The 15,288-nt window shown below is 49.3% G+C and overlaps 1 protein-coding gene across 1 annotated transcript; it reads left to right on the top strand.

Annotated features, from left to right (window-relative positions):
* The first annotated feature begins 10,236 nt into the window (after positions 1-10,236).
* On the top strand, positions 10,237-15,288 carry TMEM121B (transmembrane protein 121B). Its single transcript, XM_089769315.1, has one exon. It carries the CDS (start codon positions 10,237-10,239, stop codon positions 11,677-11,679), a length of 1,443 nt encoding a protein of 480 aa, XP_089625441.1. The 3' UTR covers positions 11,680-15,288.

The following is a 15,288-nucleotide window of genomic DNA, read 5'->3' as shown; positions in this document are numbered from 1 at the left end:
GCTTTCTTTCAACACTTTTTCTTCACTAAATCATCAAAGAAGTCATCATAAGTAATATTTTGTAAAGAGGCACTTTCAATTGTCACTATTGCTGAACTTGTCAAATGTTCCTGACATCATATTTCGCAAATAATTTTAACTCGTTTCAATACAGAAAAAGAACATTCCCAAGAAGTATTTGCAACTGGTATTGTTAAAAATATTTCCAGAATGGTTTCTACATTTGGAACGATTGCCTGCAAACTGTCATATACAAGTCTATACAAATCGACTGGTGAGCTCTAAGCACAGACCTCACCATTTTCAATAAAATGAATGAAATGTTTCACTGTATCTTCAAAAAAATGTGTGTTTATGTCCTCTCAGTAGAATTCATTTAATTTCTTACTTTAGTGGCTTTTAGCATCTTTATCCATGCTTCTGTCAAAAAACATGCAAAATAAATCAACAGTTTTCTTTAGAGATTCACCTCTACTCTGCAACTGCACTATTAGTTGCCTCAAATAACACTGCTGGTCTCAATGATGATCTCTTCCCATTTAAATTGATTTCATTATCTCTAGATTCATCGAAAAATAACTTCCTGGTTTTTTTTTATGATTCTCATCAGATACATCAGAGGAGTCTATAGTCATTTCAAACTTCCATGACAAAACTTGTAGTAGAGGCTAACAATTGTACAGCATTCAATACATTTGCATCAACTTTTTCCAGTGATTTGACGACAACATTAATACTTTGAAGTAAACGGTTCCACAAAATAGTAAAAACAGCAATATCATACTTACCAAACTTTTCTGCTAAGGATTTTCCTTCTGTTTTTGCACGTAGTTTTTTTTCAGAATTTGATGTGGCTGTGTCCAATAAGGTTCTCGTTATAACACCATACCTCATTTTCAAAGCCAAAACAGCATCTGTACGAGCATACCACCTGGTGTCACACATTCTTTTGACTGTCAAATGTTTTCCATTTGTCTGCTCCAAGCGTGACTGTAATATACTCCAGTGATATGTGGAAACTGAAAAAAAGCATAAGTGTTTTGAATGAAGTAAAAAAAAATGTGTAGCTCTCTTCCAAGATGTGATGGTAGCATTTCAGATTAAAGAATGGCTGGAACATAGTATGAATAAAGCAGAATACGCTGTTCAGTCTTGCCTGTAGACCTGAATATTTTCCTGCCATATTTGCGGCATTATCAAAGCTCTGCCCATGACAATTTTTGATGTCCAAATCTAAATTTGCAATGATTTCCAAAACTGTTTTCTCTAGACATTTTAGTGGACAAAACAAAGAAATAGCTCTACAACTTCACCCTTGCCTGTCACATATTTTAAAATTAATGTGAATCGGTCTACATGACTCACATCTGGTATTAAATCAACTATTATGCAATAAAATACAGGACTAAGTAGCACTTTAAAGACTAACAAGATGGTTTATTAGATGATGAGCTTTCGTGGGCCAGACCCACTTCCTCAGATCAAATAGTGGAAGAAAATTGTCACAACCATATATACCAAAGGATACAATTTAAAAAAAAAGTGAACACATATGAAAAGGACAAATCACATTTCAGAACAGAAGCGGGATGCGGGGGGAGGGGAGGAAGAAAGGAAGGTAAATGTCTGTGAGGTAATGATATTAGAGGTGGGGAAAGGTAAATGTCTGTGAGCTAATGGTATTAGAGGTGATAATTGGGGAAGCTATCTTTGTAATGGGTAAGACAGTTATTGTCTTTGTTGAGACCGACATGTAGAGTGTTGAATTTTAGCATGAATGACAGTTCAGAGGATTCCCTTTCAAGTGCAGATTTAAAAGGCTTTTGAAGCAGGATGCAGGTAATTAAGTCATTGAGACAGTGTCCTTTCTGGTTGAAATGGCAAGAAACTGTTTTTTCTTTGTGATCCTGTCTAATATCTGTTTTGTGGGCATTGCTCCTTTGGCGAAGTGCATTATGCAATAGTACTGGGCATCCTTTTCTTCATCAGTGAACTGGTTTCTGAGCTGCTCTGCCGTTATAGTAATGAATTCATTGTAGGTCTTCCCTGAGCCACAATACTGATGCTTTTTTAAATGTTCATTGCGAAAATTGTCAAATTCACTTAGGTATTCAAGGCAGATTAAACAATTACCTTTTCAATTTGACACTGATGACTCATCTTGTCCTCTCAGAGGTACTCCCAAAGAAGATAGCTGTTTCACCATGGAACAACACGTTTCAGCACTTTCCTCCAATAAGAACACTCCTCAAATTAAGCCAATATCACAGAATCAGGGAATAATTCACAAACCTAACAGTAGACTGCCTTGGTAGTTTCAGAAAAAACAAAACAAAACAATTTCTCATTTTTGTGGTTCCATTTTTCTTCAGAAAATGGGACTCCTGAAGACCTCTAAATTGCTTTGTCCTCCAACGTCATACTCTTTTCTCAAATTTTCCATATGACCTATGTTTTTCAGTTTATTTACTAAGAAATATCTTATCATAGCCAATGAAATAGTTTTTGGCCATAATGCAATGTCTTCATGGTAGGTTTCTTCCCTTACTTAGAAGTGGCAATGGAACTACAAAATATTGGTAATTTTGTCAGAGGCCACTTGTTCAACTTTTGAAGTCATCGTGGTAGCCCCACAACTTGACAAGTGATCAGATAATTGAGATGTTTCCTCACCCACACTTTTTGATGAATGTCCTCTACTCAATACTTCAAGATTTAAAATAAAATGATAAACTGGCTTTTTGCCTCACCTTCCTTATTTTTGACGGCCAGATTCATAGTGTCTCTTCATTATGGCTAACAGTCTGATGTTGATTTTTAGGCAGCTTAAAAATGTCTGAAAGAGCAGAGCTGTAGCTACAGGTGGGCCTGGGTGGACTGTGGTCTGGACCACCCCTTCTCTAGTTAGGTTTAACACCACTGGCACTGGAATGTTTTTAATAGTGGGATGTTGAAAGCCAGCCCATGTCTCTCCTAGATGCAGGTTCAGACCTGGGTGCAGGCCACAGGCACAGGAACTAAGGGTTCAGGCAGGTCTGCTGACAATAACCAGGCCCCTGGGCAAGGTGTGTGTGTGGGGGGGGAGTCCCAGAAAGGCGGGGACTTGGGTGAAAGGGGTAGAGCTGGGGGCCTAAGGCAGGAGCAGAGCTGCCATGGTGGAGCTGGAGAAGAAGCCTGACAGAGGAGATACGAAGATCTCCGTGGCTGCAGAGGACAGCTTCAGGTGCCCCAGTGGTCCTGTGCTGGTTGGTGCACAGAAGCAGGCAGAGACCCACATGTGCTCCACCTGCAGGTGTGTGTGTGGGGGGGCACAGTTCCATCAACTACCTGAGCACCCCGACACCAAGCTCTCCATCCCCCAGCTGCTCTCCCTCTTGCCAGCCACTCACCAGGTAACAGCCAACAGCCATGCAACATTACAGAGGCTGGAGGACACAGACAGAGGGGGCAGTGCAGCCACGCAACCAGCTTTCCTGCTGCAAAGTGCTGCTTTTTCCTGCTGGCTGTGCAGCTTGTGGGCTCTCCATCCCCTGGCTGTTCCCCCCACCATGACTGCTGTGGTCAGCCATGGGCAGCTGGCTAACCCTCTCCACCCTGTGACAGCTGCCACCAGACGGTGTCTGGTAGCATGAACATGGACTGGAAGGCTTCAGAGGAGCTGTGGGTAGCTGCACAGCTGGCAGCCAGAGAGAAGTGGCACTTTCCTGCTTCAAAGCTCTGCTTTTCTCTGGACAACTGTCCAGCTTCCCCATGCTCCTTCCAGCCCATGTTCACTGCCAGCTTGCCAGCTCTCCATATTTATCCAGTCCCTAGACTTGTCTGGTAAATACACTTCAATCATGATTTCAGCTTTACATATGTTACATCCTTTTCATTGTGCCCTTACTGACATGGAGTTATTAGTTTTCAAATAATACCTCACAAGGCATATATTGTACAAAGCTTATTACAGCCAGGCGTGACTACAGAGTTGCATTAGGTCACATTATATTTTAACAAAAGAAATAAAAGGCCAAAATTCAGTGAATCCTTGAATCCAAGTCCTATGAAAGCTTCAATCGGATGGCATTCCTTCCTTAGCCTCCCTGGCGCTACCTAGGCTTGTTCTTCCTATAGGCTCTCTGGGAACAGCCACAGTGGGTGTGAGAATAGAGGTTCAGCTCTGAGTTTGTTGGGTTGTATAGGTGTAAAGCAGACTGGCTAATACGTGTCATACCAAATGAACTGTCTCTTATACATGGCTCCTATAATGTGGAAACTTGCTACTTGTTGTATTCATAAATAAGAGCACACACACATTTTAAAACAGTCTGGAACATGATCATGGCATTTTGTTTTTTCATTAAAGACTGTCATTATTTCCGTTTAGATAATAAATTGCTACATATATGTAAGTACTGCCTGGTAAAATGACTGTAGCTATGAAATTATAGTACAGAATTAGCACCGTAGTGACAAATATTTTCAGTGTTTTAAATAAATAAATTGAAATACCTGTGTAGTTTATTTCTGGCCTGGTAAAACTGTTCTGCTCAAAGCTATAAGTTTCCACCCTGAGTAATTGAATTGATTAGATAACTGCAGTGTCAAATGCACATCACAGCCTCATTGACAGTCTTCCCCCATCCCACACTTGCTGCATTTTAAATGTAGTTTAATGTGATTTCTCTAATTTGAACTCAGTGAATTCAATGTAGCCTCTTTCATTTTTCCCTCCCCCGGCTCCCAATTTCTGACAGTGCTTGCAAGGCATAATTAGGGTTTTAGCACTTGATCTTTATTTTCAGCATATTTTGTCTCATTTCCCAGAAGTAACGCTCCTGATTTGTTTCCTCGTCAGTTCTGCAAAAACCAGTTTCCCCTTGCCAAAGCTAAGCCCTCCCACTAAAAAGGGGTGAGGGCGAGGGGGAGAGAAAATGGGGGGAAGGGCTTTTGGGGCCCTCTGCTTCCTACTTCACGAGTAATTGTCAATACTGAATATGGTAATTTTTAGGCAGCTGCAGTATCTATTTTATTAAAACCTGCTTATAGCTGTTGGTTTCAATTTGGTTTGGTATCAGTTTTAACCAGAAATCCTAGCAATAATTTGGAAGTTACTGAAAATGGAGGAAATAGGAGCGAAGGTGGTTTAATACTACCTCCATGTGCCACACGAAGGATTTGTGACATACTGGATCACCAGGGAAACAGCTCATTGTATTTCACTCTGAAGTGCTCAAGGATTTGACGACAGATATATTTTGCTTTTTGTAATTCAGAATGGCGTTTCTTTTTGCCCCAAGTGCAAGAAAGGGATTTGTCCTCTAGGAGGGGAATTTCTCTATGTACCCAGTTCCCTTGGTGAACTGAGTGACTAAAAGGTCTGAGTCCTTGATTCAATTCATTTCACCCTGATATGTGCCCATCTTAAGTTTCCCTCCTGGCCCCACTTAAGCAGGACTCCAACCACACAGGAAGAACTGAGCCCAGAGGTTCATGGCCATTTGCCTCAGTCCTTCCATGGGCAACTGCGGGCAAGGATGAGGTTGCCTCTAATCCAGGATACATCTAACTACTTGTTATCCTTTTAACCTGCAATAATTTAACCAGACATACAGTTGATTTTCTGTTAGACCAAAACTTTCTTTGGGGATTAAAGAACGCTTTGCAGTGTTAGTGGTGTGAGGAAATGGCCTGAGTAAGGACTAGTGCAGCAGTCTCTAGAGTGCAATAAACTTCAACAACAGTGTCCAGAGTTCTTCTCCTGGACCCGAACGTGCTGCCCTGGCATTGCCCCAGGATGAGTTTGGGCTCTATGTGGCAGACCCCATTCGCCACCTTCACTTTTGGCCTCCTGTTGGGCACGTCCAACTCTGACTCCGCACTGAATGCCTCCTGACACATGCTATCAAAAGGGGTCTATTGCCTCCTCTCTCCCTACACCAGTGCACATGGCCCTCTGTGCTGGAGACTCACCCCACTACTATCACTCCAATGCCGCAGCTGCTGGGGCTGCTGCACTCTCTCTGCCTCTTCGTTGCTGCACCCGCCCTGGCTGTGCCTTGCCCTGCTGTGTCAATCCCAGCTCGCAGGAGGACAAGCTCTTGACTCCCTCATTGGCTTGTCTGTACTGTCAGTCAATCCTTTTCTGCTGGAACTGGGAGAGGACCAACAGAAACATGCCCTCTAAGTTTCAGTGAGGGCCCTACAATCCCCTGGTACAAGGATTTTCACTTGGTCCCCTTACTATTACTACCTTTTTAGCCTCCCTGTCTGCTTACCTCCAGTATGGGAGTTGCAGCATTCTGCATAGTCACCAGGTGTATGGGACAGATGATGCTTTGACCAATAGCAGAGCACAAGTCCCAAGAGCTTTGGAGTACAAGACTCCATCAAAAGGGCAGCTAACAATGTAACCAGCGCGTGGTACCCATAGTGCAGCCATGCACATTGCTTAAGAACATCCAGATGCCTTTGGTGCAGCCATCAAGACAAAGCCATTATCTCAAGCAACACTAGTGGTACATGGCACAGCTCTTCCATAACTAGACTGTTGCAAGGTGAGTGGGGACTTATGCCCTGAGCTTTTCAGAGTGGTAGCTGAATTCACAACCCATGCAATTAGACCTAAACCTCAGGGCTCAAAGTTCAAAGTATAACAGCTAGCACCATTAAAAGCAATAGAGATTTGTTTAGTCAATAAGCACTTGCTTTTCAATTAGACCTGCTATACTTTGGAAGAATGTCATGGTCAAGCATCTCAGCAAAACAAAAGTCAGGGTGTCAACTCAGAAAATTCATGCTCAGATGGACACACTTACCCTAATCTGAAAACAGAGCCATTAAATCAGAAAGTGGTACTAACATTATACCTAGGGGCTGTGTCTACATTGGCATGACCTTGCGCAAAAGCAGCCGCTTTTGCACCAAAACTTGCTGCCTGTCTACACTGGCCGCGAGTTCTTGCGCAAGAACACTGACATTCTAATGTATGAAATTAGTGCTTCTTGCGCAAGAACTATGACGCTCCTGCTCAGGAATAAGCCCTTTTGCACAACTGTTCTTGCTCAAGAGGCCAGTGTAGACAAGCAACATGAATCTCTTGCGCAAGGAAACCCTATGGTTAAAATGGCCATCGGAGCTTTCTTGCGCAAGAGAGCGTCTACACTGGCATGGATGCTCTTGCGCAAAGGCACATGCCAGTGTAGATGCTCTCTTGTGGAAGAGTTTTTGCATAAGAACTCTTCCGCAAAAGAGTTCTTGCACAAAATCATACCAGTGTAGACGTAGCCAGCGTGTTTGAAAACAATGCTGCCAAGACTAGCTGTGGTTAGTGACAAAACTTTGGCTCCATCCTGTCTGATCTGCAGATCTTCTAAAGCAACAGAATTGGAGGGAAAGTACAGAGGTTCTCCTGATTCCAGTCAGAGGAAAGGATCTGCTAATGACACTGTGTCATGTTTGCTATCAGAACTGGAGACAAGTGTGATATCCCCGTTGAGACATTCTCCTTTTGGGCACACAAAACTGAGAGCTCACTAAGACATTTTTGCCACTGTTCAAAGAATCTGCCTGGACATTATTTTACAGAATCCTCAAACCTTGAAAAGGGCTGAGAACAAAGTGAACATCCATGTCCACTATCTGGACATATTACTTTAGATTGTGGCGGGCAAGATACAACCCACAGGCTGGCTGATCTAGCCCACAGGCCACCCTGCTGGGACCCTCAGGCACCAAGCAGCCAGCCACTTCAGGGAAGCCCCATGCCACTTTGAGTGGCTGGCTGCTTTCTGTGGCTTTTTGCTCCAGGTGCTGGGAGGGAGGGAGAGGTTGCCCTGGTCCCCCCAGCAAGATCTCTCAGCTCAGAAACCAGCCAACGGGCACTGAGAGATTTGCTGTGGGGAGTAAGGGAGCAAAGTGTGAAGCCTCCTCCTTCCTGCCCCTGGCACCCAGAGCAGAGAGCCACAGAGCAGCCAGCCATTTTGAGCAGCCTGAGGCTGTGGCAGGGAGGGCACCTGCCTCAGGGTCGTGCAGGGCTAATGGTTGGGAGCTGCCTCAGTATGTGCCTTCCACAGCCTGCCTCTGGCACTCCAGCTCCTCCTTCCCCCCAACTTCCTGCCCCAGGTCACCACCCAAACCTCTGCACCCCTCCTAACCCCTCCTCCAGGTCACAACTCTCTCCCAGATCCTGCATCCCCTCATACTCTGCTCCCCCAGGCCAGAATCCTCTCCTGCACTCATATCCCCTCTCAGACCCTGCACCCCAATCCCCTGCCCCAGGTCATCACCCAAACCCTCTGTACCTGCTCCCTCCCCTAGTCACAGCTCCCTCCCAGACCCTGTCCTACACCTCCTCCCCAGATTACAACTTCTCTTTCACCCAAACTCCTTCTAAGACACCCCCCCACACCCTATCCTGCACCCTAGTCCCCTACCCCAGGCTCCTTTCTGTACCCGCACTCACAACCCCTCCATAGAAAAATGCGGCCCTTGACCACTTGCCAAAATTTTAGATTGCCCCCTATCAAAAATTATTGACTCCATCCCTGCCTGCTTTAGCTGCAAGGAAGGTGAGAAGGGACTTCCATGATAAGCATGTGCCACTTTTCCCTTTTACATCTTGAATTACATGAGCCAAATCAAAAAATGACGAGGCAGTGTGTCAGCCTCCACCCATGAGAAAATGCAGAAGATGCTGGGGTGGGTCATTGCTCCGGAGAGGTTTCAGAATGCCTGTGGGCTACCCAACCAATGTAAGACAACCTTGCCATGTGGTTGCGTTAATAGTCATACCGATATTTGCAGTGGTATGTTCAAGGTGACACTCCTTTGTGCTGTGGAACAGGGTTAGAGGGTCAGAACGCATCCCTGCTTCAACTCAGCTGTAGCGTCATACCTAAATCAAGTCTCAGTACAGCAGCTGGGTCAAGCTCTTTTACTAACGTGGCTGTTGTTGCATTACTATCTTTGGTCAGGACTGAGCTCAAAGCACTAGAACATGTCCAGTGTGTGTCAGCTGCCCTTGAGCTAAGGGTTTTGTGCAGAAAAACAAAAATACAGAGTGGCAGCACCAAGATTGTGATAGAAGGCATATGTGCTGCTCCCAAACAAACTACGGCCATAGTAGATACCTTCATCCAGCTGCAGTAAACCATCATCAGATGAACACAGATATCTTAGGGAGAATTGGTTTAGTGGCCTAAGCCGGGAAGGACCTGCACAGGATCTGGCACCAAAAGAAGGTGAAACAATATACAACCCAGGAGGCTGGCGACATTTCAGATGCTTTGCCAGCAGTGACTACTGGGTGACTTTATCAGTAGTAGGGATGTAGCATTGAGACCTGGCCTCAAGAGGCATGAAGTCATGCTTGGGACCACCAGCAGGCCCTTTCTGGTCAGCTGCCTGCCTTGGAGACAAAGGTGCACTCTGAAGCGCCAGACAGAGGTCAGGCGCGGGCAGTGTCCAGTCACGCACTGGCAGAGGTCATGTGGTCAGACTGGCGGCACCAGATCCATAATATCCCTGTGGGGCACTTGAGGCACTAGGGAGCCCCCCATGTCAGTGTATTGTCATGTGGCTATGGGATCGGGCCCTAGCGAGAGCATGTCCCTAATAGGGATGTAAAGGGTTAACTGATGAGCCTGGGCGTATGGGTTAATGGTCAGGGTTACACACAGGCTGCCAGTACCCCTGGGCACCAGGCTGAAGAGCTGGCTCCCCCTGTGCACCAGCTTCTGGGGAGCCACCTCCCCCCCAGCGGCTGAAAACTACCCTGGTTACACAGTTAATGACACGGATAACATGCCTCGTCCCTATTGGCAGTGGCACGTGTATGGGGGTGGCACATGCTGTAAGCGAGGCTGGGCTGTGCTGCTCACTACAGACCACGGGGGGCAACTGGCAGCGTCTGCGCTCCCCTCAGCTCGCACTTCTGCTCCCGGGGCGCTGCCTCCCGCCCGCCAGCCTCGCTCCGCTCCCGCCCACGCGCGCTGCCGGGGGAAGGCTCCGTCTCGCTCCAGCTTCCCCGCCGCTCACTCGGGGTATCGGCCGGGTCCCGCCTCTCCCCGCCCCGCCTCTCTCGCGCGTGGAGCCGCTCCGGGATCGCGGCGGCTCCAGGCCGGGTCTCCGCTCTCGCCGGGCCCCGCCAGCCCCTGGCCCAGCTGCTGCCCCATCGCTCGGTGCCGCCGGCCGGGGCTGGCTGGGGGGCCGCGGCCGGGCCCCGGGCCCCTCGCTCTGGGGCCAGGGAGGACAATGCACCGGGCTGTCGCCAACCAGCGCTCGGGCTCCTCCTCCTCCTCCTCCGGCTCCTTCCAGCCGCCGCCGCCGCCCCCCGCTCATCCCGCCGCCGACCTGCAGCCCCTCTTCCTGGGCGGCCGCAGCCGGCGCGTGTCGGGCTCCAGCTCGGGCTCGGCCCGGGCCCGCAGCAGCAGCAGCAGCAGCAGCGGCGGGGAGGAGGAGAGCATCAGCAAACCCCTGGTGCCGGCCCCGGCCGCGCCGGCCCCCGCCGCCTCCTCCCCGGCCTCCAGCAGCAGCAGCAGCTCGGGCTGCGGCATGACGGCGGGGGAGCTCTACGGGGGCGCGGGCCCGGCCGGGGGGACGGCGGCGGCGGCCGCCGGGGGGCTGCCGTGGCCGGGCGGGGGCTCCGGCGGGTCCCGCTGGGGCTACAAGGCGCTGTCCCTGGTGCTGCTGCTGGGGCAGGGAGCGCTGCTGGACCTTTATCTGATCGCCGTCACCGACCTCTACTGGTGCAGCTGGATCGCCACCGACCTGGTGCTGGCGGCCGGCTGGGGCATCTTCTTCTGCCGCAACAGCCGGGCCCGGCGCCGGGATCGCCCCCCGCCTGGCCACCCGCCGCCCCCGCCACCCCCGCTGCACCCGCTGCTGCTGCACCCGCCGCACGGCGGCCGGGGCGCGGGCCGGGCCGGGGGCCCCCTACGGGGCGGGGACTTCGCCTACGCGCACCTGGCCTGGCTGATCTACTCCATCGCCTTCACCCCCAAGGCGGCGCTGATCCTGGGCACCTCCATCCTGGAGCTGATCGAGCTGCGCCTGCCGCTGGGCATCACCGGCTTCCGCGTCACCCTGGCGCTCTCCGCCCCGCTGCTCTACTGCCTGCTGCGGGCCATCGGCCCCGACGGCGCCGGCCAGCTGCTGCTGCCGCCCCAGCCGCCGCCCCAGCACCGCGCCGCCGCCGCCTTCCTGGCCACCTGCCTCGACCTGCTGGACAGCTTCACCCTGCTGGAGCTGGTGCTGCAGCCCGGCCGCCCGGCCCCGCTGCCCGGCCCCTTGCGCTACCTGCTCATCGCCGTCTACTTCCTCTGCCTGGCCTCGCCAGTGCTCTGGCTCTACGAGCTCAGCGCCGCCCGCCCGCCCGGCGCCGCCCGCCTGGCCCTGCACCTGCTGCTGCCCGCCGGGCTGCTGGACGCGCCGCTGCTCGCCCTGCGCTGCCTCCTGCTGCTCCACTACCAGCAGCCGCTCTCCGTCTTCATGCTCAAGAACCTCTTCTTCCTGGCCTGCCGCGGCCTCGAGGCCATGGAGAGCTGCTGCCTGCTCCGCCCCGCCGCCGGGGGCGCCAAGTACAGCCCGGCCCCCGGCCCGGGCCCCGGCGCCGCCCAGCTCAGCCACTGCATCTCCGAGAACGACATGGGGCCCCACGGCTACGTCAATACCCTGGCGGTCAGCGCCCAGAACTGAACCTGGCCCGCAGCCCTGCCCCTTCCGACTCCACTTCGCCACCGGCTAACCCCTAACCCCAAGGCCTCACTCCATCCTCAATGCTGAGTCTTGCCTGTCGATCCCTTACCCCTCATGCCCAGGGCATCTCTCCTACAGAACCAGCACGGCCCTCTGCACTTACTACCAACCTCCTTGCTTCTGAGTCAGTCGTAGGGGCCGGCCACATTGAGGGGGAAGGGAGGTTACCCCCCCCCCCATAGTTATCCCCGCCTCAAACTCCATCCCTTTCCTAATCATGGGAGCTCGACTTCCCAGAAGGGAAGGGAGAGAGAAATTTCCCAGCCCTGGTTGCTCTCTCGAGCTCGACCTCCTTGCACAGGCAGGGGGGCTACAGCGCAGGTCAGGTTCTCTCTACTTTGTGGCTGAGAGGCTGCCCTAATAAAAAGGAGATACTCCTCTCCTAGAAGTCACAGGATAGAGGCTCCCAAACCACCCTCTGCTCTACCAGTCAGATTCTCCATTCTTGTCCTCTGCTCCTGACAAAGCTGCTCCCCAGGCAGCTGAGAGTCACTGAGCAATACTGCCACTACAGCAAGGGGAAGTTATTCATCTCCCAGAACTATGGGGGAAAGGGAATGTTATTCCCCATCACCTGTGCAGGGTTGACCACCTTATCTCCAGCCCTTTCTCCCTGGCAGAACTGCTCTGCCTGCTGCTCAGGGACCCACATCACTGACATTGCAACTAAGAGCTGGGGTTTTTTTTTAAATGAATGTCTCTTTCCCCATCAGCAGAAAGTCTATCTGGAGATCGCACTATTTCTACAGAATAACGGAGAAGCTTTTCCCAGTAAAGTGCATCTGTCCTTGCAACAGGTTTTCTCTAGCATCTGCACCTTTTGTGGTGTCTGTTTCCTCCTCTCTGTGCCATACCACATTGGCATCTTGCTCTTCAGTGGCAACGTGGGTTTCATTGTTTCAGCATTATTCTTCAGCACCTAAGCAATGACCAGTGGACTGTTTTGGCAGCTCCTGCTGATCATGACAGGCAAGACTTTAGCAGAGATTAAGGGTGATGAGGTCTCCTTTCATGTATGTGCCCACAAAGAGGTGTGCTATTAACTTTGTATCCTGCAAAGGTACCATCTCTATTTTTTGGCCAATCGAGGTGAAATGAGGAAGAGACTTAGAGCTGCCAACTGGGGGTGTACCTAGGAATAGGGTGGTGACCAACAAATTTCAAGGGGCCATCCTGGGAGCCACCCTTCCTCTTGTTGAAAATGTCTACCTCTGTGCTTGAATCTTGTTGCATTTTGTGCTGATTTTATGTGCTAAAGAGACAAATTAGTCTGAAATGGACGTGATTCACGGGCTAAAGCCCCTCATGGATTGAGAGATTTATTTCCGGTGAGAACAGGGTCACCTGCTTGTTGAAAAGCAGCATCTGTGTGTTAGGGATCTTGGTTTTTTGTGGATTTGCATGTTTTAAGGATCAGTGTTTATTTCTTACGTGGACAGTAAGGGCACCCTCCACTGAGATTGGGCAGGCTAAGACCCTCAACCCCTAGAACTGAGGATTCAGCTGTTCCTCTCTGCCCCAGCCGGGGATTATTGGTGCTTCTTGACATGGGCAAGGTGCTGAACCTCATTTTTATGTCCAGACATGAAAAGTGAAGTGCTACAACAAGCCCCTGTAAAAGGGTCCCAGGGTGTTGCTCAGACATGTTGGTGTGACCTACCAAAGCCCAACATTGTCCTCCATGTGCACGCAGGAGAGGAGGCAGTAGTAAAGCAAACAATCTTATTAAACTGCAGCTGTCCTTAATTTTTCAAGTTCTGTGAATCAGTTTGGCCCAGTAGGTGTGATCTATTACCCATCTATAACTGCCTGTAGAAGCTGTGGAACTGGGAGTTTGAGAAACTTTTCCTCTTCATAGCTGCTTTTTGATAGGATTGCATTCATGGAGCAAAGGCTATATACTCTGCTGTCCTGCTCAGTTAGAAGAGGGACCAAGGTGCAACCAACCACTATTCAATGTCTGTGACAGACCTATACACATATGGGGCTTTCCCCACACACGTACATACGTTCCTCCTTCAACCCTTGGGCTTCAGTGAGAGTCATAGCATTAGAAGCAGAGCTGCTGCCCCAGCCTCCCTGCTCTTAGGGTGGGTGTCCTACTTTCCTGACTTTTCTTCAACTGCTATTACAAAATGTTTACAGAGTGAGGACTTTCCCCTCTGCTTTCCATGGGTGGAACTGTACAATTGCCATTAAACTCTTCTCTGCCTAGCATTATGGCAGCCTACAGCTGTGGCTCAGGAAGGGCAGGTCTAAAGTGCCCATCAGTTAGAGGCTGAGCAGCAGCTGCCTGGGAGGGACTGGCTTGGGAAAAAAGTGAGGCTATGTCTACACTCGCAGCGTCTTGCAGAAGTATGGCTGTTCTTGCGCAAGAATCCGCAGAGCATCCACACTGCCTGCCTGCTCTTGCACAAGGAAATTTACAGTGGGGCATGGTAAGAGCGGGCTTCTTGCCCAAGAGCTACATTCTTTTTTTAACAGGTGTAAGCCATCTTGCGCAGGAGCTTTTGTGCAAGAGGGCAGTGTGGACACTGGGCAGGGATTTTTTGTGCAAGAAAGCCCTATGGCTAAAATAGCCATTAGAGCATTCTTGAGCAGGAGAGCATCCGCATTGCTATGGGCATTCTTGTGTAAAAGTACAGCTTGCACATGGCAGCGTGGATGTTTTCTTGCACAAGAAGCCACCAGCGTAGACTGTCTGGGAGATGCAGCTGCAAAGAACTATGGTTAATTTCCCACCAGTGCTTTATTTTTATCTGAGCCCTGAACACAGTGCTTGGTAAGGCCAATTGTGTTAATTCTAGCCCGTGGCCTTCTCTTCAGTAACTTTTTATTTGTCTGGACAATCTTGGTGCTGTGAGTGTGATTGTAAAACTAAGTACTGTGGACTTTTCCTCTGTGACCTGAGATATGTCAAGGGGATGCTAGTTTCTTGGCCACATGAATTGGCTGATGTGCCTGGATGCATGTAGGGTCTCCCTCAATAATATACAGTCTAATATTAAAAAGAAAACTAATATACTCAAAGAACAAATCAATGTACCACCCAAACAAACAATACCCTTAACTAAGTATGCTACTTCTCTGTAGTCAATCAACCAAGTTATAGAGTAGAACTTAGAGAGAAAAGCTGTCTTATCCAGAAATAAACTCTGCTGCTGTTTTTTCTCATTCTAAACTCACATACAAACCATGAAGAATTTGGTTCCTCTTACTCACTGGCACATATAAATGTAAGAGTAGAGGTCACAGCAGAACTGTAAATCTAACTAACTTTGATACTACATCACAGTAGACTGTAGCAATTGCAATGGAACTACTCTTTCAACAGCATCTTCCCCATCTACAGACATTGGTGCGAAAGGCATTATTGGACATTTAACTATTGCAATGGCAAGTTTTAAAAAAATATAGTATCAATATGACAAGATTTTATAAGCAGTGCATTACTCTTCAGGTTACATGTTCTCTGCTTCACAATTGAGTTGAGCATACTGAAGAGACCTAGAAAAATTTACATAGTAGATTGCTATAAATGGTCCTGGA

This window comes from Pelodiscus sinensis, chromosome 1 (assembly GCF_052426305.1).
Source record: "Pelodiscus sinensis isolate ZL-2025 chromosome 1, ASM5242630v1, whole genome shotgun sequence".
Classification (NCBI taxonomy): domain Eukaryota; kingdom Metazoa; phylum Chordata; order Testudines; family Trionychidae; genus Pelodiscus; species Pelodiscus sinensis.
The sequence above is the reverse complement of the archived record's forward strand: the minus strand, read 5'-3'. Positions and strand labels throughout refer to the sequence as shown.

Bases quoted from the DNA above. Each gene is read 5' to 3' on its own strand.
- TMEM121B (XM_089769315.1), top strand. From the start codon at position 10,237: ATGCACCGGGCTGTCGCCAACCAGCGCTCGGGCTCCTCCTCCTCCTCC.